Here is a 21,669-nt window from a genome sequence, read left to right on the forward strand (position 1 = left end):
AGTTCAGCTGTGCCAGACAGACAGTCACTGCTTCAAAGTGTCTCATCGCTTCTTCGTCACCGGTTGAACGTTTATCAGAACACGGACATGTTGTCCAGTTAGCAGGCAGCTTTCTGCGGCGTGATGGCTCTCTAACGATGGACACACACGGAGACTGCGGGCCGGTCAGCTTGCAGAGTGTCGGTGAACCTTTGGAGTCGGTGACAGATAACAAAGAGCAGCCAAAGTGCAGGCAACAGGCCCGACACACATACACAACTTCATCTTCATCACTGCGTCTCAGCGAAACGTTATAGTCGCCCAGAAAGCTAACCAGTAGCTAATGCTAGCTGGGAGGATGCGCGGTTGCTTTGCAGTTTGCGGACTAAACTAGCTAGCAGTTAGCTCAGGTTGCCTCTAGTCTAACTTGTGGCCGGCGGTCACAGCAAAACACACAACTCCGACTTTGATTCAGCTTTGTTTCTGTGCCGCAATGGAGGCGGACGACGATGTGCCTCTCATCCTAACGTGCGACGAGGCGAACAGCGGGCTGCTCGGCGAGGACGCGGACAGGGGAGACGAGAGTAAGTGTTACTGGATACGCTTTACAATGTTGTAACAGTGAGTCAACCTCGCGGGGTAATTAAACATGGAAGTTGGTGTTCTTGTGTAAAAGTTTGCAACACAGTGCTCAGCGTTCGTTTCCGTCTGCAGGATGGATGCGAAATAATGAGCAGCGGTTTGTTTCCTGTTTACGAAAACGCGAGATGCGCGCGCAGCAGGAGGCAGAGATCACATTGGCGCGGACAAAAATCACCACGCACATTACGTCATTCATTAATAGGTTCTATACGGTGCTACATATTCATAGATAACATATATACAGGCTGACTGAATGCATCTACGAATTTTGTCAACTAATTTTAACCTGTGCCGAGGTCAGAGGTCATCATCAGTGCTACATCTACACTCACATTCATACATGGAATCACACAGTTTCCACTTGACCTAAGCAGCATGTATGTGGTGTTTGTGACTGGATAACACACACACACTATGAGGCTTTAGCTGCGTCCTCATGCAAGAGCAGCTTTTTTTATGTCTGTTGTGACTTTCAGTTTCAACAATGTTTATGTTATCTTATCATGAAAACCTTCCGCTCAGTCACCAAACGGTAACAGAGTCAAGTGTCTTTCTGCTGTGTTGGTGTACAAACCTACAAACATCTCTCAGAAACCGTCTGTATGTAGTGATTATAAAGGCATTGCTGTGTTCTAACCAGATGTGCGCTTGTTGACCGTATTCCCAGAGGACCTGTGTGTGTGCTTGTTGGCTTTAAAGGGAAAAAAGATCACGTCTGAGATCACGTGTGTTCATGCATGCATCCACTCTGCCGAGTAATCCTGCTGCCTTTGTATTCCTCATATATAAGCTACAAAATGTCCCATCTGAGAAACTGCAGCCTCAGCAGACTGCGTCCTCCCACCCCCACCGGTGCTCATGGGCAACATGTGTGTGTGTGTGTGTGTGTGTGTGTGTTGTATGTGTGTGAATGTCTGCAGTCTCTGGTCAGCTCCGGTCCTCACTCGTGAATCTTCCCTTCGTCCCACATAGTGAACAGGAAGTTTTTTTTCAGGATAGCAGGGAGTGTCGGACACTGAGGATCACACTGTTCCTGCTGCCTACACTTGGTGGGAGTTTTGTGGAAACAGGAAAGGAGTTCAAACCCATACAACGAAAAAAAGTATCTGGCATTTGCTGTTGTATCTCCTCTGTGACGCTCAAACGTGAGGGGTTTCGCTTTATTTTTGTTGGATTAAATTGTCCAGACCAGCACAACAGGAGGATTTGTCTTTTCCTGGGAGACACAACCGCTTAACCTGTTTGTGCTCCTGCAAACCTGAACCGTAACCACGTTGGTGACTGGGAGCTCCAAACATGTCATTGTTCTACAAACAATTGAGGGGCTGGAATGGCACACGCTCAACACGAGGTGCACTCCTGTCGGGATAACAGCCGGGCCTCTGTCCAACTGGAGTTTGATCTTCTTGTCGTCGCGAACAGGAAATGTCTGATTTATTTCCGAGACTAATCTCCACTCAGCCGCTCTCCACCGCTGCTACATTTTTTTCTTTTTTTATCGTAATGAGGATTTCCTGAAGCTCACCAGCATCCTGATATTCCCTCCACGGACTAAAATAGAGATAGCAGGCGCATGGATTCCTTTTTTTCCATGTCTAGAATATCTTAGGCTTATGCATCATCAGAATCCATCAGTTTCATTTGTGATTGGCGTTCATATCATCAGTTCCCCTGTTTGCTGAGCTCAGTCACTCACTGCCTGTTGTTAGGCAGGACTCGTTGCACCTGTGGGTCGTCTTTCTAGAATCAATCTGTCTGAATGGGGAAGTAGGTGCAGCAGGCGGCGTGACATCAAACGGCTGTTTTTACTGTCGCAGGTTCAAAGTTCACACTGGCACTGCTGAGCCAGGGTGGTAATTTCAGTGTGTGACAGTAGAGTCGCTCTGTCACAGCTGATACACCGGCGATAGCTTCACCCGGATGTGTGAGGACTTGCATCAGGACTGGAAAGCCGTGCGGAATGTTTGGCCACTTGTCTCTCCAGATGCGTGCGGATGCTGGAACAAGACACGCGGACTGTGAATGACACACACACTTACGCTGTGGATCTCGGGGACCTCACTTCATTCACATTACTCAGGCTCACGGACAACACACCCCGGCTGATCCATGGCGTGTTTATGTGGGGATACGACAACAGCTGCTTCACACCAAGACCAGACCCACAATGAGGGGCCAGTAGTGATCTCCTCCTATGCCTTTCAGTTAGAACTAGACTGTTTGGGTAGGGGCGCAACCGTGTGTGTGTGTGTGTGTGTGTGTGTGTGTGTGTGTGTGTGTGTGTGTGTGTGTGTGTGTATGTGTGTATGTGTGTGTGTGTGTGTGTGTGTGTGTGTGTGTGTGTGTGTGTGTGTGTGTGTGTGTGTGTGTGTGTGTGTGTGTGTGTGTGTATTGGATTGTCCCACATAATCCTGGAATAAATTTATCCATTGACTCTTTTCTTTTTCAGATGGAGGAGGAGGAAATTATGACATAGTGAACAACGTTGTGATTCCAACACCTGGACCACAAAACTACAGAACTCAAAATGTGTCGTTGCAGCAAAGCTGGGAGATGAACTACCAAGAGGCAGCCATCTACCTGCAGGTAACACACACACACACACACACACACACACACACACACACACACACACACACACACACACACACACACACAGCCTCATGGTGACCTGTCTGCTGTTTCCGGCCTCATGTGGTCATAACTTTTTATGACGGTGTCTGAGCTCTATTTGCTGTAAGTGGCTAAACCTTGTTCCCCTTTTAAAGGAACTGATAACACACTTTATTTACATTAAAGAAAGCATACAGAACAAACAGTCGGTCACATGCATCCACACAAACGCTCTCAGATGGAATTCCATGTCCGATCCTCTCATGAGGTCTCCGCTTGCTGATTCCGTCACGTTCCTCTCAGCTTTCTTACCGGTCGTCTGTGGTGTCTTGTTAAATGTTAACTTGGCGTGTGAGCAGTTGGCTTTTCTTTTGTTTTACATACAGGAAGGAGAGAACAATGATAAGTTTTTCACACACCCCCGAAACCCCAAAGCGTTGGCAGCGTACCTGTTTGCCCACAACCACCTGTTCTACATGATGGAGCTGCTGACGGGCCTCCTGCTGATGGTGCTGTCGCTGTGTGAGGCTCCTGCTGTCCCCTCACTGCGCCTGGACGTCTACGTGAGTGATCACACACACACACACACACACAGACAGACAGACAGACAGACAGACAGACAGACAGACAGACAGACAGACAGACAGACACAGATTTTGGTGTTCTCCCCTTACATTTGTCCTCTTCAGAAGACGTAGGAACCTCTGTGTGTTTGATATCTGCGCAGGTCCACGCCACTCTGGAACTGCTGGCTTTGGTCATGGTGGCCTTTGAACTATGCATGAAACTGCGCTGGCTCGGCTTCCACACCTTCATTCGACACAAGAGGACCATGGTGAAGGTGACTGATGCACCATGTGGCAGCTTCTAGCTCACAGCACAGCGGTGCTTGAGCCGCACGACCTAGCCGGCCTCCTCACATAGTTGTTGGAATGTTTAGCTTTTTCCACTGCCTCGTGTTCTGAGTCGCGTGTTCTCCCTGCGCAGACGTGTGTGTTGCTGCTACAGTTTGTGGAGGCCATCGTGGTTCTGATCCGTCAAACCTCTCACCTGCGAGTGACCAGAGCTCTCAGACCCATATTCCTGGTGGACTGTAGATACTGCGGTGCTGTGCGGAGGTACATCACAACATTCACAGATACACACAGTAAAGGTGGAGAACAGAATGACCAAACCTCCCCAAGTCAGTGCCTTCCACTGTCAGACTGTCACACAGCTTGTAGTATTACAACCTGAAAGTAGAATCAGTTTAATTGGGATTTGACCTGCCAGAAGTCGTCTCTTTCCAGGCTCCAAACGTAAACCTTTCTATACAAACGGGGGGAGATTTGATTTGGTTCTATTCACATGAACGTCCTTTCGTCTCCACTTGCCACAGTTTGACCCTTTTGCCATATTTACTTTTATCCATTCAGAAACTTGCGGCAGATCTTCCAGTCCCTCCCACCGTTTATCGACATCCTCCTGCTGCTGCTTTTCTTCATGGTCATATTTGCCATCTTGGGTAGGAATAACTTTCTTTACACGCCACTTAATTTGAGAGAAAAAAAAGTCTCCGCCCCTCCGTTCCAGCCTCCTGTTAATAATGGACCGTCTGCCGTCCCTCTCAGGTTTCTGCCTTTTCTCCATGAACACAGCCGATCCGGTATGTTGAGTTAGTCTTCCTGAGTTGTGTCAGTTTGTGTGGGGAGTTTTGTTTCTGTTCTGCTCAGATTTCCCTGACTCTTTTCTCCTCTCGCCGCAGTACTTCACCACTCTGGAGAACAGCCTCGTCAGTCTGTTTGTGTTGCTGACAACAGCAAAGTAAGCAGGACAGTACACACAGACACACAAGCTACTCTACTTTGCATACAGTATATATATGAAGCTCAACATCAGTGTGTGCTGCTGATACCCCGATTGTGTGTGTGTTTAGGCTGACTTTGTTCTGCCTCTCCCTTAGTTTCCCTGATGTCATGATGCCATCTTACTCCAAGAACCGCTGGTCCTGTGTGTTCTTCATCGTTTACCTCTCCATAGAGCTGTACTTTGTCATGAACCTGGTACACACACACACACACACACACACACACACACACACCATGCTTTCACCTCGGATCCATATCCAACATGGTGTGCAGTCAGCTCATTTCTCTCTCCTTCTCCAGCTCCTTGCTGTGGTGTTCGATACCTTCAATGACGTGGAAAAGACAAAGTTTAAATCTCTATTGCTTCATAAACGCTCAGCGGTGGATCACGCCTTCCAGCTGCTGGTTAGCAGACAGGTGTGTGTGGACACATTTTGCTTTCTTACAGCTGCTCTGTGTGTACTTACTGTTTTGTGTAATTGTGTGTGCGTTGGCATTTGTCTCCAGAGGCCAATGGGTGTGTCGCTGAAACAGTTTGATGGCCTGATGCGGTTCTACCGACCTCGTATGTCTGCCAGAGACCGCTTCCTCACATATAAAGCTCTCAACTCCTCAAGCGCTTCTATGCTCAGGTAACAGCTGTTCCGTCTTCCAGGGCAGTTTCATGCCTTTCATACTTTCATCTCACCGAGGTTCTGCTCTGTTCCAGTCTACAGGACTTCTATAAGTTCTATGAGGTCATTGGCCTAAAATGGAAGGTAAGACATGAACACACTGTTGGGTTGGACGACACTTCATTTTTGGAGCTCTTGATGGACGGGTTTGTGTGTTTGTGTGTGTCATGCAGGCACGACGCATCAGAGAACATTGGTTTGATGACCTGCCACACACCACGTTCCTCATTTTCAAAGGTGAGCTCTCTTTCTGATTTTTTTATCTATTTTTGTACAATTCAGTTCCATATATTGTGACGCGACCTGCCGTTTTTTTTTTCTCAGGCATTAACCTAATAGTGAAGTCCAAGGCCTTCCAGTACACCATGTGTAAGTGTAGTCGTCCACACACACACCCTTTGATCGTCTCGGCGACATAGAGAAAGGCAAACAGTCATCCTAAGTGTTTCTTGACTTCAGATGCGGTGGTGGCCATCAACGGTGTGTGGATCCTAGTAGAGACGTACTCTCTGAATAGTAAGAGGCTTCTCATTTCACACACGCACGGCTGAAGGAGAGCGATTTAAAAGCTTACGGTGTCTAACTCAGATTCGTCTCTTCACAATAGGTGGATTTTCATGGTCTAGATTTGTCCCCTGGAGTTACATCGTCTTCCTTACCAGTGAGTTGGCTTCTTCCAGTCTCCGTTCCATCGACCGTCATGATAATAATTAAGGAATAATCTCACAAACTCTGCTTCTGCTTCCAACTTGTAGTTTATGGTGTGGAGGTGTTATTGAAAGTAACAGGTTTGGGGCCGACAGCTTATTTCAGCTCCGGGTGGAATCTGTGAGTAACAACCTGCCTGCTCATCTTCCCCTTTTTCCAAAATGACACTCATGTGGGTCATCTTTAATTCTGTGTCGCTTTTCTTTCTTTGTGTCCTTTTAGGTTTGACTTCTCGGTGACGGTGTTCGCCTTCCTGGGTCTGATCGCTCTGGCCTTCGATATGGAGCCTTTCTATTTCATCGTGGTGCTGAGACCGTTTCAGCTGCTCCGGTGAGCTTTGGTTTCTCCCTCTCTGCAGGTCGACCACGCTGGAGCGGGACCGACACACTCTTTACTCTGGTTCATTCCCTCTTTCAGGTTGTTTAAAATAAAGCGGAGGTACTGCAACGTATTGGACACCATGTTTGAGCTCTTCCCAAGGATGGCCAGTCTAGGGTTGACGTTAATCATCTTCTATTACTCCTTTGCTATCGTGGGAATGGAGTTTTTCGCTGATGTGGTTTATCCCAACTGCTGCAAGTGAGTCAAGTTTATAAATATAATATAATAATCACAATAATGCTCCTGTCACATCAGCTTTGACTCCCAATGCTGGATCAATAGGATAAAAGATGTCCTCTTACCTTTCAGCACGAGCACAGTTGCAGACTCTTACAGACTGACCAATGTCACCATAGGCAACAAAACGGTGTTGGAAGAAGGCTACTATTATCTCAATAACTTCAACAATATTCTCAGCAGCTTTGGTAAATCCTTTCACTTTGTGTCTGAGACAAGTTGTTACCGTTGAAGTGCTAGCAAACCATTTTTCTGTCTCTTTGGAAATTGATCATAATGATTTATTTTCCTTACAGTGACTTTGTTCGAGTTGACTGTGGTCAACAACTGGTACATCACCATGGTAACATTGCGTCGTCTATCTGTGCATGTTTCTTATCAGCTGCCCGCTCTCCCTCCGCATGTTGACAGCTGCTGTGTTCTCTCTGTCACAGGAAGGAGTGACCTCTATGACGACCCACTGGAGCCGACTGTACTTCATGACCTTTTACATCGTGACCATGGTGAGGCGTGCGTGGTCACGTGTGTGTCTGTGTTAAGTCTACTGATGTGTGAAGTTTGCATGTGTATGACTGTCCGTGTGTTTGTGTGCCTGTGTGTTTGTGTGTGTGTGCCCTCTCCAGGTGGTGATGACCATTATTGTGGCTTTTATTCTGGATGCGTTTGTGTTCCGCATGAACTACAGCCGCAAGAACAGGGACGTGGTGGAGAACCCAGAAGGTAGGATTCAGTGTGCTTGTGTGTGTGAGAGACTCAATAAGTGTTACACAGCTTATTGAGTTACATATCTAATAACCTGAGCACGACTGGAGTAATTTGATATATTGAGCTCTATGTAATCTTACTACTAAGCCGATCACAGCTCATTCTAATGTCTGGTTAACACGCCGCAGATGAGAATGGAATCGTGTTTGAAGTGGAGGTCAGTCGTGACGAAGCTCTCACCACCCTGGAACTGTACAAGCAGACCTGCCCAGGATCCTTCTCCATCAACTCGCTACAGAAAGTCCTACAAGATATGGATCGGAGCGGGGTAAGCACACACACACACACACACACACACACACACACACACACACACACACACACACACACACACACACACACACACACACACACACACACACACACACACACACACACACACACACACACACACACCCTACTTTAAAGCTCTCCCTCCTGCTTTAACGTGTGCAGCACACATCTCTGGTGTACCTCGGTCGGAGATCTAGGACAAAGAGCGACCTCAGCATGAAGATGTACGTGGAGGAGATCCAGGTGAGAAAACGAGGGGACCTGCCTGTGGGTGACAGTCAGCTGTTTTTCAAAGGGTTGCGTAAGCGACGGCAGACTTCCTGACGTCTTCTGTACATGTTGTTCTTTAGGAGTGGTATGCAGAGTTCACAGAGGAGAACCTGCCTCAGCCTGACCAAATCCTGGAGCAGAATCTGGACAGCCTCGTCCCTGAGCCGCTTCCCTCCTGAGAGTCTTTGAGTTTCACGCATGGACTGGACCTCACAGCACATTGTTAGCATTTTGTAAATGCTGAAGCTCCTTTACTGCCTTTTTTTCTTCCCTGTTCCCCCGCACCTGTCGACCTTTTTGCCACAGAGGGAATCTAGACATGGACCTTATGGATTGATACAAGCGAGACAGGTAAACAGTGACTTGTGTGCTCACTGGAGCATCACTTCAAACACACTGCTGTGTGTGTGTGTGTGTGTGTGTGTGTGTGTGTGTGTGTGTGTGTGTGTGTGTGTGTGTGTGTGTGTGTGTGTGTGTGTGTGTGTGTGTGTGTGTGTGTGTGTGTGTGTGTGTGTGTGTGTGTGTGTGTGTGTGTGTGTGTGTGTGTGTGTGTGTGTGTGTGTGTGTGTGTGTGTGTGTGTGTGTGTGTGTGTGTGTGTGTGTGTGTGTGTGTGTGTGTGTGTGTGACCCAACCAGTTTAGAGGAAGTGTGGCCGTTCTCAAAGACAGCATCACGTGGCTAGAACGCTGTGTGTGTATGTATACTGCTGTAAGCCTTTTATGACCTCCTGTAGATTACATGTAGTACATCAAACTGATGCCTTACTTCAATGGCTCATCTGATCAGTATTAACACAGGTACAGCTATTCTTAAACTCAAGACCAAAAGTACAAGCTTATACACTCCTTATAAACTCTACCAAGCAAAACAGCAACCATGTATCTATGATCTAATGTCCCAGCAGACTGAATATGACTTTACTTTTATATAACTTCTTACTCTAAGTGTATTATAATGTATTTGAACATCTGAATAAGGGATTTTAATAAATTGTTCACTTCGTCAGGTGCATTGATGTTTTTACTTTTTCCCTGAGACCTGGTTAGATGGTTAGTTAGTTGTAATAAACACCTACAATGCAAATATCAAACCAAGATGATTTATTACCAAAGGCAGCTTGGAACAAAGTCAATTTAACTTCACTTTTGATTTGCAGTACATGTATTTAATTCTCCATAAATACGTCCCTGATGCCTTTCAGAACATGATCAGCCAATACGTTTACATGAACTCCCAATAGTCTGGATTATTTGTCCCTATACTTTGTTATATACATGGTGCAATCCCATGATCTAGGTCTGCATTGTGTACATGGTGACATTTGAATGGGTCAATTGATCGCCTCAATCAAGGTCAAATCAAAGTTTAAACTTGCATGTAAACATACTGACTGTGTTGTAAATAAAGGCACAATGAGGAGTTTCAACTCTCTCTGAGGAGATAACTGGCAAACAACACTTCAGTAAGTAAAATAAACAAAGCTCTGCTTCACACACTCTTACAATCATTTCCCAGCATGCAAACTGCACAGCTCTGGGTTGTGTGGGACACCATCACATAGATACTGTGAATTCTGGTATAAATAGTGCAATAAAGTGTGTATAAAAAGGTCTCATTTGTTTGAGTCGCACTGCAGCCTCTATTCCAGTGTCGTTGGCGTTACAGAAGGAGGTCCCTCGGTGTCGGGTCTATGCGCCAAACTTTTCAAACTCGGTCAGTAGTGCAATGACAAGAAAGGCGGCATAGAAGGCGAGGAGGAAGATCCCGTAGGCTCTACCCAAGCGGAAGTTGCAGAGAGGAACAATTACGAAGGAGAGGACCAACGACAAACCCAGAGATCCTGCAAGAATCCACGTCAGCAAACCCTCATGCTCCAACTGAGGACGGAAGAGACAATATAACGAGTTCCGCACCGACTCTTGAGCAGTTCAGTCTGTTGCCGTGTGCGTTTGATGCAGCTTACCTGTATGTCAGATTTGGTTCTGATCATCTGCAGCAGACAGCCCAGGCCCACACCAAACAACATGTCTGAAACAGAGTCAAGGACGTGGATGTAAAACAGTCATTGCGTGTATACGTACGTATGACGCTGCGTCACAGGGAAGGATACTGAAGATGATGCCTCCAAAGCAGGCAGATATGGCCATGCGTGGGTAACCCTGCCGTGCGATGGTGATGTCTGAGAAGCAGTCTGAAGAAACACGAACACACACACATACAGCCTGTGTTAGACATGTTGGGGAGGGGGGAGTGGCACCGGTTTGGACAAAGATTGATGTATGTGCACCACCTCCTATGCTGTTTCCCCAAGCCAGCAGCGTCAGGCCCAGCACGGTGTTGCTCAGGCTCAGTACCACACCGAGCATGTGCAGAAGGCTGACCACTTCGGAGGCGGCGGCACTGATCAACACGGCGCTCACCACGAAACCCAACAGTGCAAACAACTGGAAAGAGATAAACGAGACAAATAGTAATCATGACATCACATCCGACCCCGAGCCTGAGGGCGGCACCAGTTTCTCCCCCGAAATAAAGTCCATCTCCAATATTTTTGACGCCAAGTTTCAATTTCTGTACGTACTGTGTGATATGCTGGAGGGCGGTCATTGGTGGTGGTGCAGAAGAGAATGGCAGAGAGGAAAAGTCCCAGAAGAAGAGTCAGCAGCCACAGTGGGAACTCCCCCTGGATCATGTAATCTCCATCTAGAGGACAAAAGCAGGGTTACGATTTAACATTGATATCTGAATGCAACAGTACCCAGGCAGGTGAATGTGCACGTGATGGGAAACACACGCGCTTACATATTCCCGACTGGAAGAGGAGCACACACACTAGTGGAGCAGTGACTAGGTGAAGGCAGTTCAGCGGACGTCTCCAGTTCTTGTCTTCTTTGTCAGGGTCGACGACAGGGATGCAGAGCAGCAGCATGACCTCAAGCGGCGTCTGTTGTGCCGGAGGACAAACTGGCGATTTTACTCGCGGCACCTCAGCAGTGCAACTGGAATTATCACATCTTATCTGGCTTGACAAAGCAACACTATCATACACACACACCTTCAGAGCTTTGAGGGTTCTCCACCTCCACGACTTCCTCCTCCACTTCCTGTTGTCCACTGGGTTTAGAGAGTTCAGCAGGATGTGAGTGGTGGACTCAGAGTAAGGCAGAAGCGGTCTGTACTCAGTTTCTGAAACACATACACACACACACACACACACACACATGCAGGCTTGTCACGGTGCTGAAGGTGCCGTATGATTCCATTATTATTCCATTGCTGCATTCTCACCATATTCCTGTTCGACTGCTGCATTGAGCACACAGGGCTCATCATCATCAGAGTCTGAAGACTGGAACTCTGTAAAGATGACAGGAATGGAAACTGAGCAATTTTGTTTGTTTTGTTGTTTGTGTGTCTGTGCACATCATGTGTGTGTGTGTGTGTGTGTGTGTGTGTGTGTGTGTGTGTGTGTGTGTGTGTGTGTGTGTGTGTGTGTGTGTGTGTGTCTTACCTGGAATCTGTGTTGTATTATGAACACTCCCATTGACTGAATGCTTCTGCCGGTTATAGATGTAGGCACTGACGATAACAGTCAATACATATACTATGTAAAGGCCCAAATACCCTGGAGGAGAGAGATGCTCAAACAGGTCAGTCAGTTTGTTTACATGCATGGAAACACCTTAATGCAATTGGAAGTCAGAACAAATTAAGTGTGCATAGATTATGTAGTTGTATATCGATTTATTCAGGCATGATGGCTTCGTGTAAACTTTTAGAACAGTTAGTAGCACTATAAAACAGTAGTAGGGACAAATAACAATAATAATAATATGTATTGAGCGCATGTAAGTGTAGCGTGTGTTTAGATGTTTATATTCATGCACAATATTGAATATTTTGTGTTTGCATACCCAGTGACTCTCCAAGGGCTATGGTTCCTCTGTAGAGGATGAGGAAGGTCCAGTATACTGCCACCATATAGAAAATGACATCACGCAGGAATGGGCGGGATGCTACAGTGAACGGTTTGACCAGAGCCACACTGCCTGCAACTACTGTGGTCACAAATATACCAGCTCCTATAGAGAGAGAGAGATCATACACACATGCATGAGGCACGGGAAGGACAAAGCTTCTAGTGTTTTATCTGTCTTTGTGCGTATGTGTGTGTGTGTGTCCCTGCCTACCAAAGAGAGCTCCAACAGCCAGCCCAGCTGTGTGTGGGTGGGAGAAAGCTGCGATAGCACTGAAGATGTCTGGAGCTCCGTTACCAAGAGCCAGAAACGTCACACCCTCAACACTTACAGTCAAGGAAACCATGAATTCATCACAAAAAAGCAATCGTGGAACACAAACACATGACAGCAAGAGGAACAATAAAAAACCCCTGAGAACAGGAACTTCACTGATGATGGGATATTAAGCTCCCAACTAAGAAGGCTGTTTGGCCGGATGTGTGCTGGTAAAGGATACAGCCACATTGTGTGTGAGACGCAAACTAGAGGAGATGGCCGACAGGTTGGGACAGAAACTGGAGAGAAACAGAAGAAAACCGCATGAGGAGAGAAGTGTGAGTGTGTGTGTGTGTGTATGTGTGCTGAGGGGTGTAAATAGCAGAACAAACTGTGTGAAAACTTTCCCACAGTCATGTGACCACTGTGACCATGTGACTAAAAAGACACTGTTTGCAAGTGTGTGTGTGTGTGCGTCAATGAATGTTAATGGTTGATTTGCAAGGCCATTGGGCGACCGTGAGGACAGAGGCACTGTGGCACTTGAGACTTCACATAGAGGTAATTTAAGACTTACAACTTGGATGCAGAGAGTCCGAGAATGACGAACAAAAAGATCAGCCATATCATCTGTGGAGAGGCAGAGGAAATGAAGAGAAGATGAAGGTTAAAGAAGGTTCTAGAGCAGGAGTTATTGGTGATCATGTATCCATGAGGGGGAGTCAGAAAAATATCAACTCTTCAATCAAGTTTCATTACTAAGCAAAGTGGGAAGTGAAAACAGAAGTTTGAAAATCTAAGGTTCTCCCTCAGCACTTCCTCATATGGTCAACTGCTGGAACACACACACACACACACACACACACACACACACACACACACACACACACACACACACACACACACAGAGGGCTTACACAGAGGGTGATGGTGAGAGGTGTGAGGTTGGGGGGAAGCATACAGAAGGCCAGTTGAAGGTAGTTGATGAAGCCATCTTCCATGCTACAGTCGGAGGTGTTCTTCACAAATGCACAGCGTTCTGCAGCACTGATGTTCATCACATGGTCACACTACACACACACACACAAATTCACAAATCACGTTTCCTGCTTTTCCTTTTTGCAGTTCAGTGTTTCACCTTCCGCTTTAGTCATTATCACTCAAGCGTTAATCTGTTGACAGGATTGGCGCTTCCCTGACAGTGTCCACAATACAATTCCAAAGGGTTGATTGATAAGTTATGAGCCCTGAATGGAATACAAAACGCAAGTTCAGAGACACAGGATGGATTAACTATGTCCACGGGCGACTTTGTGTTGTGGTCACGGCGACAAACCAAATAGTGCCAAACGTGCAAAAAGCTTCAGATGGAAACAATTTTTTCACAATTAAAAAAAAAGCAATTATATTTATTACATTTAGCAGGTTCTGTAAATATGGACTTGTTGATCAAGTTGGTCATTGACCTCTTTTCCGTCATGTGATCCTGACAGGTTCAAGTGATTATATTGTGTAGGAACATCAAGTACTAAACACACAGTCTCGTGACAGACCACACACCTGAAAGGTAAACATACTGTAGATGTGACATGGCATTGCCTTAGCTAACCTCGTCGTTGCTGCTTTGAGACATCGCTGCCAGTTGGGTGTCACCTGGCTGCTTCACACGAAGAGAACCGAGCCCGAGACAAGTTGCGACCGAGCCGACAAGAACGACAACACCGCCGGGGGAATAACATTTATCCGAGTGCCACCTCCGTTCGTCTTCACGTTGGGACTGTGTGTGTACGAGCGAAGCGGGGTGTAGCCGCTCTTTCAGCCCGGAAAACCCGGCGATGAGGAGAGAAAATATTGATATCTATGTGGCAATACTCATCAGGGCAGATTTCTGTGGTTGTTTGCGGTGGGTTTGAGTGCGTCGGGCCGCGTCCACCTCCGGCTGGAACTCCACCTACTGTTTTCAAGCGAGATCTCTGCTGCCTTCACGTGCGCCTCGTAAAATAGAAAAATCGTTTGCGCAAAGTGGATGAAGTTTATTTTCAGACCAGTGTTGCATTTTAAGGTTTCGAATGACTTAACTACTCGACCTAACATATATATTAATATATTGCATTGCTCCCAAAACCTCTGGTGAACGCATTCAAAGAGAGACTGTCACGGGGATATAGATTTCACTGATTCATAAAGAAAATATACCTCTTATTTTTTATTAATCATCATACAATCTTAGCTGTAATTACGAGATGTAATTTTTCAGACGGTTTTTAAATTATTTTTTCTTTCATCAATCTATTCTCTTTACCTGCTTCTCTTGCCCAGGGCGTCGGGGGGCTGGACCCTGTCCCAAAGGTTATTATGTACAGGGTCACCAGTCTAACACAGAGACAAACAAACTCATTCATACTCAAATTCACACCTACATGCAATATGGATTTTCCATTTTAGCTTATCTGCATGTTTACAGGCTGTTGGAGTAAAACAGAGGAAGTCCCACACAGACACAAATAGAACTTACAAACACGCCCCAGTCAGTATTATATTGCATTGGCTGATAGATTTTAGTAGTGTGTGTGTCAAATTGAAAATGAATGAAATGTAAAAAGTATAAAATGCTGCTAAATTGATCGCTAACCAAAGAAAATTAAGCAAAACAAATAAAAAATAAAGTAAATAAGTAGTCGCTTAGTAAATAAACATTATTCTTTTAATGTTTTTTTATTAATTTATTTGCAAATATAGTTGATCATTTGAATGCATAATAAAAGTAAGCCAAAGTAACAATGTGTCATTTGTTAAGCACTCATGCCTTCTCCAAAACATTATTTGGCTATTACAAAATGTGAATCTATTGTTCATTTCTGTTGTGGACATAAATGCAGTTTAGTTAGAAGAAATAAGACAACAAACAGATAAAAGCTCCACAAAAATAGGGAAAAAAATGGGTTTCATAATACAAATAATTCACTCCCAACAATTATCAGTCAACAAGATTTTCTGTATAAAGCATAAGCTCTATTATCTATAAAATTCACATGTGGGATAATTCAGCAGATGTATTAGTTCTCTTGTCATGTTAATGCTATTGGGCTTGTGAGTGCTTGTCATAAACCAGTGCAGTATCCAGTGATGCAGTGTCCGTATCGTACCAGCCACTCGCCTGGTTGGTTGCCACGGGACACAAGTTCTGTTCACACCACCTGGTAGAGGATTTTACAATTAGGACTGTAAAATAAAGAACATGTGTGTGCTTATGATTTTAGGCTTTGGTTTTACCTGATAGCAGCGTAAGTATCAGATGGAGAGGCTCCTTTCCAAGATGCGTGGTCAATAAGAAGAGCACCTATAGAGAACATTGATACATAGGTTATTGTTGCCTAAGATGATTTTAAGGGTAAAACATACTATATATAACAATGGAACTTGTGTGTGAGTGTGCAGGGGGTTGTACCTACCCGTGTAGATACGGGCCAAGCTGTATGCCAGGTCTCTGGATGCCAGCTCCATATAGCTGGCATCTCTGCCGGCCGCCAATTGCACAAACATGCCCAGTTCAGAGAGAGCACCATTGGCTGCTTTCACAGCTGGGGTCAATGAGGGAACATTGGAGGCGGCTGAAAGCAGGGACTACCAGGAGCATGAAAGAAGCGCACATCACTTTCCTGCTCAGAATGCAGAGGCTGAACTGGTTAGACTAGATCTTTCCCTGCCCCCCTGACCTTGGTATGGCTGAAGAAGGCCTCAAGGACCATTCCTGAGCTTCGAGCCACACAACGCAGCACATCCAGAGACAGAACATTTGTTGTACCTTCCCATATACTCAACACCTGAGATAGGATAAAGAGAGGTAATATTGTATTGTTGTAAAATAAAGTACTTTATAATGGCATTAAGCTCACCTGTGCATCACGAAGTAACCCTGGTAACCCTGTGTCCTCAATATAGCCCTGTCCACCAAAGCTTTCTAAACCTTCAGACACCACAGCCACTGCCTGAGACAAAACAACCTGTGTGTCAGTATGACTGCAGCTAGCAGACAGGACAGGATACCTGATGTTATTTGCACAGTGTGTGCACCTGTTTCCCTGTGTACAGTTTGACCACTGGTGTGAGCAGGCGTAGAAGGTGTGTTTCAAGCTGGGATGCGATACCAGTTTCCTCTCGACCCAACAGACGACACACATCCATCAACAGGAGGAAGGCTCCACGAGTCTCCACCTGCCACAGTGAGGGATATTTGAATCAAGCAAAGGAAAAGAACATTGGGAAACACTGAGCTTCAGCTACAACTTTGAGAGGAGGTAGCTTACCTCCATCCTAGCAAGGGTCTGCATGTGGAGAGGGTGGTCTCTAAGAAGCTTTCCAAAGGCAGTACGACGACTGGCATAGTCGCCAGCCAACTGGACCACCCTGTGGAAATGCACACACACAAACACACACAGGGTTATTATTAGCCTGCCTGTTGAGAGCAAACTATTCCATCCAGCAGTGTGAGGAGTGACCTGCCTTCTCATGGCTGCTACTGCAGAGACACTGTTGTGTATCCTGGTAATGGTTAGCATGTTAGCTATGGAGGCCACCCCTCTTCCTTCCTCTGAAAGCTGTGTGATTAAAGATTTGAAGAATATAACACATTTTTGATAACTAAATAGTAAATTATTCCACAGTAAATCATCTTCCATCCATTATGAAAACTGTACCGGCAAATACAGAAAGTTTAAACCACCCACTGTTTATTGCTAGTGTCATAAGTGATGATGTAAGGTGTGACTGACCCTGTGAGCCTGCAGGCCATCCAGGAGCAACTCAGCAGTGGGCATCTGTCTGGTACCCAGCTTGTCCTTCAGTTTCTGGACCTCTATACCCTTCAGCCTGCCCTCCTGATCACGACTCACCTCTGCATAAAACAGCGACAAACCCCTGCTGCCCTGTGGGATAGAAACAAGCTCACATGCAGCGCCAAAGAATCAATCACTCAAAGAGAGGGAGGACTGATGAGGAAAGAGGGACAAGTACCGGCGTGGTCGCTCCCGCTCTGTTCTGCACTCTGGCCAGTGTGAGGGTCATGTCTGCATCTGTAGCAGAGGTGAACCACTTGAAGCCATGGAGTTTATAAGATCCATCTACCTGAGGAACAGCCAGCGTCTCTGTGCCACTGGCTAAAGAGGCGAAAGACATCCAGTGGCAAAAACATGATTAATGCAAAATGAAGCAATAATGCAGTCACATTCAATTGCATTCTCTGCCTTGATAACATTTAAACTTTTATTCATTTTATTGTAATTATATTTATTTCCTTATATATCCAGGTCCATGCACAACATTTCAATAAACCATATTATTGCTCTAAGCTCATTTACACCAATAGTCCCTGGACAGGAGATGATGTAATTGAATTCAAATGAGACATTAGTATACATCAAAACTGAACACATACTATTATAACAGAGCCATAACATAGTATGATAAAGTGACAGCAAACGCAAAAAGACATTGAAAAACATTGAGTAGCTGAAACTTTGTCAGCTTGAATAATGTAGGATAACTGAGATCCATGACTGACCCACATCAGATCCTCCTCTTCTTTCAGTCATCCATTGTCCAGACGTCCAAAAGTGTTCAGGCTGACGGCTGGTCAAACGACCGTAGGCTTCTTCTCCAGGCCATGAAACACCTAGGGACTTAACATGCATCATCATCATCATACCTCAGTTAGTATAATCATTCTGAAAGCAATATCATTCTTTTTAAAAGTGGTCTATGAAACCTTCCATAATTTGCTCTACAGATGAATATTTGACTGGAGTCCTCTGCTCTACCACTTCAGGTAAGTCTACTGTGCTGTTATATCTGTCAATGTCTGGGCTTTCAACTAATGCTGTGTATTCAATCATAGTTCTGAAATGTATCACTATTAAAAGTCATTATAAACACAAATTCAAGCTGCTGAAAGCTACTTTGATCACAGAAGGCATTTTATACTCCAACATTTGATATGATCACTTTACAAACACACCTGGATGACCTTTGCAGCTCCATCAGTCATGGCCAGAGGACAGGTGTAGAGACCAGAGGATGGAGAGAAGAGGTACAGCTTACTCATTTGGTACACACGGCTGGAAAACACAAATAGTGTTGATAAGCACAGGGACAGGGTCTCATCAGGACCAAAACATCTTCCCTATTAACAACTACTAACAAAATCATGAAATGTAAAGAAATAAAAGCGCAAGTGAAGAAGGAAGTGAGGGACTTTCCTAACCTCCACTCCCCAAATGGCCTTTCATAACCGATGGCAACCAGGCCTTCCCGAGCTGAAATGTATTTCATTTGTTTCCATGCTTGCGAGGTCACAATGTGGTCCACTCTGTGACCCCAGGCGTCAAAATGCACCAATCGTGGAGGTGTAACCTCACACTCCCGGCCCCATCCATCCACCTCATTTGCCATACGCTCACCAAATGCACATAAATCTGAGGTTACAGCCTGTGAGAACAAACACAATGTTGGAAATGTTGGTGCTAATAGTTTAATAAAATAATTGGATAGGAACACCATTTACCACTGTGTCAGGTAATTATCACAAATCCATCAACAACTGAAGGCTGCTCCATGCTCACCTCCTGAGGCAGGTGTCTACTCAAGTATCCCCTCAGCAGGCCATCCTCTAGAAATGGGTTCTTTAGCACAGGCCTTTCCTGGAAGAACGGCCCTATCCTGGCTCTGGAAAAGGCCAGGTAGCCTTCCACTTCACAGTTTTGGTCTTCATAAGCCCTCGTTGTTCCTGTTTCAGCCACACTGGCAGATCTGATGTGGATGAGAGGTCGAGGAATGCCACACAGCAATCCAGCTGCAAAGCGGCTCAGGGGGGCCGAGCACACCCACATGACTCAAGATCTGCAGTCTGAGTGGAGTCAGCACAGGGTTAGAGATGAACCATGATACTTCTGTTCTCTCTAAAGGTTCTGATTTATTTAACCAACTTTGAAGCGATTATACACATTTACACACAAACAGAAAACATGTGCCTTTTCGGTCATAACATACTTCCAGAAGCTTTACGTGACGTCATCTTCATGAGGACCTTGAAAAGCATCTAAAAGCTTCAGGACATGAAGTTACAATTTGGATAAAGATATATTAACTGTTGCCTCAGAAAGTGTTTTCCTGTGACATTTGACCCTGAATCATTTTCATTTTTAACGTTAAGTATCAAAGAGATATACATGTGAGAGACTGTGATATGCAGAAAATATTTTAAGAACATCTGCCAACACACCTCAGATTGTGCATCCGTCTGTTCAATCACTCCGATTTCTTCGTCTAATAGCACACGTGTAGCTACTAACATTAACGGTGTCATTTAGTCGAGGCCCTTTAAGGAGCCATTGTTCATGTTAGTGGTTACACTTGCGTTTGCAGCGGTTAAAGTCTATGTGGACTACAGTTTGTTTACTTTATTCAGCGGTTAGCCAACACAACCTCCTTCACAGCTAGAGATTCAGTAAATAGAACTACTCGTTTAAATGATGCATATAAGGAGCTCATTCTTGCTAGCTATCCCTTTATAGCTAGCGACCGCGACTATTTTCATCATCATAGAAAGTGCTTGTCTTTTTCTTCAGTTTGATCGCCAGGAAGTTAATATCAAAAACACACACACACACGCACATACATACACGGTATATATATACATACACACATATGCAAAATAAGGAACACAGCTTACTCGGTTTGTTTACGTTCTGTGCAGCCGACTTTTCACGCCTTCAAAATAAAAGCTCGAAGAAACTCTGAACTCTTGAGCGTGACAGCCAAATATGAGCCAGTGACTTTTGTACCTCAGTATAATATACAAATGAAATAAACCAACATCCAGAGTGCGTCTTTAAATGAGAAGGAGGGAATGCTGAAAGTGACTGACACCTATGTTTTAGACCTTATAATACTTAAACTCAAGATAAGAGACAAACACAACCACCCTTTGACCTTTGGGAAACACATACAGTATGCTTGCAGTAAGATTGAAAAAGCTGAGAGTCTTCACTTTCCCTTAGTTTTACTTGAATATCCAAACAAGATATCCAAAAAGAATATTGCCACATATATTTATATCACAGTATATTTTTAAAAAACTATCTTTTCATACTGTTATTTGTGGGGGTCGATCATCCCAATTTTGAGTAATGAGAGTGCGTGGGTAGTAAAAGCAACATTATAAGCTTAGTTTATCACTGATTTTTACATTAAATTCTCAGGTCATTTACAATTATCCATTTATCATTTTACTTTTATAACATTTGTTATACTGCCTCACACTTGACTGAGTGTGATGAGTGTTATAGTGATGGCTTGGTCCAAACAATAGTGTTGCGATCATCAGCCACAGTTAAATGAATCAATTCACTTCAGGTCTACAACAGCTTCACCCATGGCCTAACAAGACACACTTTGCATATACGTTATAGTCTCTTTTACATAGTCAAATCCATACAAATACAATTCACATGTAATCTCTGATGTGACGCGTACCTTAAATCCACATATAAGCTGCTCTAGGACTTGATAAATGGTAGAATCATAGAGTCCTTGGTACCCTATGACAAAGGGAGCTCATTAATTGTACAAGTCTGCAAATCTCGGCACTGACACCAACCCCTCTGTCTCACATATGTCATATATATAAAAATATGTAGTACAAAAATTACAATTATGAATATTATCAAAGAAAGGGTGTCCAACAGCTGGCATGCATACCTCAAAGCATTACTGAAATTGGTTTATTGTTCTCTGTAATGATGAGTCAAAATACATCTTTCTTGCAACCAGAACTACATGCATGATTTTAATAAAACTTTCCCATGACTTGTTAAAACTCTTTTCAAAAGGAAAAAAACTGAAAAATCACCACAACTTTTAGCGCGCGACAATTATATGTTTTTTCATCCTAAAATAAAGACAGAACAGTCATAGCTTAACAGGATGAAGTTAAGGAAATAATCATACTGATAAAACCCAGTAATTGGTTTTGGTTTGAGGGTGTGACAT

At 44.7% G+C, this 21,669-nt stretch overlaps 3 protein-coding genes across 5 annotated transcripts; 1 reads left to right on the forward strand and 2 right to left on the reverse strand.

The window, feature by feature from the left end:
- Positions 1-9,398, forward strand: tpcn1 (two pore segment channel 1). Its single transcript, XM_076150851.1, has 26 exons — positions 1-563; positions 3,071-3,207; positions 3,621-3,797; positions 3,962-4,075; positions 4,222-4,352; positions 4,650-4,738; positions 4,845-4,879; positions 4,979-5,037; positions 5,177-5,276; positions 5,382-5,498; positions 5,589-5,713; positions 5,791-5,839; positions 5,929-5,992; positions 6,080-6,124; positions 6,215-6,271; positions 6,363-6,416; positions 6,511-6,583; positions 6,686-6,793; positions 6,881-7,042; positions 7,154-7,269; positions 7,378-7,424; positions 7,516-7,584; positions 7,705-7,801; positions 7,975-8,114; positions 8,282-8,362; positions 8,470-9,398. Exons 1-26 carry the CDS (start codon positions 473-475, stop codon positions 8,566-8,568), a joined length of 2,436 nt encoding a protein of 811 aa, XP_076006966.1. The 5' UTR covers positions 1-472; the 3' UTR covers positions 8,569-9,398.
- A 74-nt stretch (positions 9,399-9,472) lies between these two features.
- slc8b1 (solute carrier family 8 member B1) lies at positions 9,473-15,047 on the reverse strand. Of its 2 annotated transcripts, none has more exons than XM_076150855.1 (15): positions 14,927-15,047; positions 13,542-13,694; positions 13,202-13,254; positions 12,866-12,923; positions 12,580-12,685; positions 12,304-12,471; positions 11,901-12,014; positions 11,678-11,746; positions 11,445-11,575; positions 11,192-11,333; positions 10,971-11,092; positions 10,680-10,833; positions 10,500-10,580; positions 10,353-10,417; positions 9,473-10,266 (listed from the first exon to the last, which is right to left on the reverse strand). In XM_076150855.1, the coding sequence occupies exons 2-15, from the start codon at positions 13,680-13,682 to the stop codon at positions 10,078-10,080; spliced, it is 1,593 nt and encodes a 530-aa protein (XP_076006970.1). In that variant the 5' UTR covers positions 13,683-13,694; positions 14,927-15,047; the 3' UTR covers positions 9,473-10,077. The 2 variants fall into 2 exon arrangements, with proteins under 2 accessions (XP_076006970.1, XP_076006969.1); XM_076150854.1 differs by lacking the exon at positions 14,927-15,047 and adding an exon at positions 14,234-14,608.
- A 308-nt stretch (positions 15,048-15,355) lies between these two features.
- LOC143001318 (acyl-CoA dehydrogenase family member 11) lies at positions 15,356-21,345 on the reverse strand. Of its 2 annotated transcripts, none has more exons than XM_076150852.1 (15): positions 20,351-21,345; positions 19,242-19,525; positions 18,884-19,107; positions 18,638-18,737; positions 18,185-18,302; positions 17,638-17,780; positions 17,397-17,549; positions 17,128-17,222; positions 16,932-17,031; positions 16,699-16,839; positions 16,521-16,613; positions 16,341-16,448; positions 16,077-16,248; positions 15,898-15,964; positions 15,356-15,821 (listed from the first exon to the last, which is right to left on the reverse strand). In XM_076150852.1, exons 2-15 carry the CDS (start codon positions 19,506-19,508, stop codon positions 15,704-15,706), a joined length of 1,899 nt encoding a protein of 632 aa, XP_076006967.1. In that variant the 5' UTR covers positions 19,509-19,525; positions 20,351-21,345; the 3' UTR covers positions 15,356-15,703. The 2 variants fall into 2 exon arrangements, with proteins under 2 accessions (XP_076006967.1, XP_076006968.1); XM_076150853.1 differs by lacking the exon at positions 20,351-21,345 and adding an exon at positions 19,901-20,324.
- Between the last annotated feature and the right edge of the window lie 324 nt (positions 21,346-21,669).

Source organism: Genypterus blacodes, unplaced genomic scaffold (genome assembly GCF_046128005.1).
Source record: "Genypterus blacodes isolate CSIRO-AG114 ecotype Tasmania unplaced genomic scaffold, CSIRO-AGI_Gbla_v1 ptg000053l_1, whole genome shotgun sequence".
Classification (NCBI taxonomy): domain Eukaryota; kingdom Metazoa; phylum Chordata; class Actinopteri; order Ophidiiformes; family Ophidiidae; genus Genypterus; species Genypterus blacodes.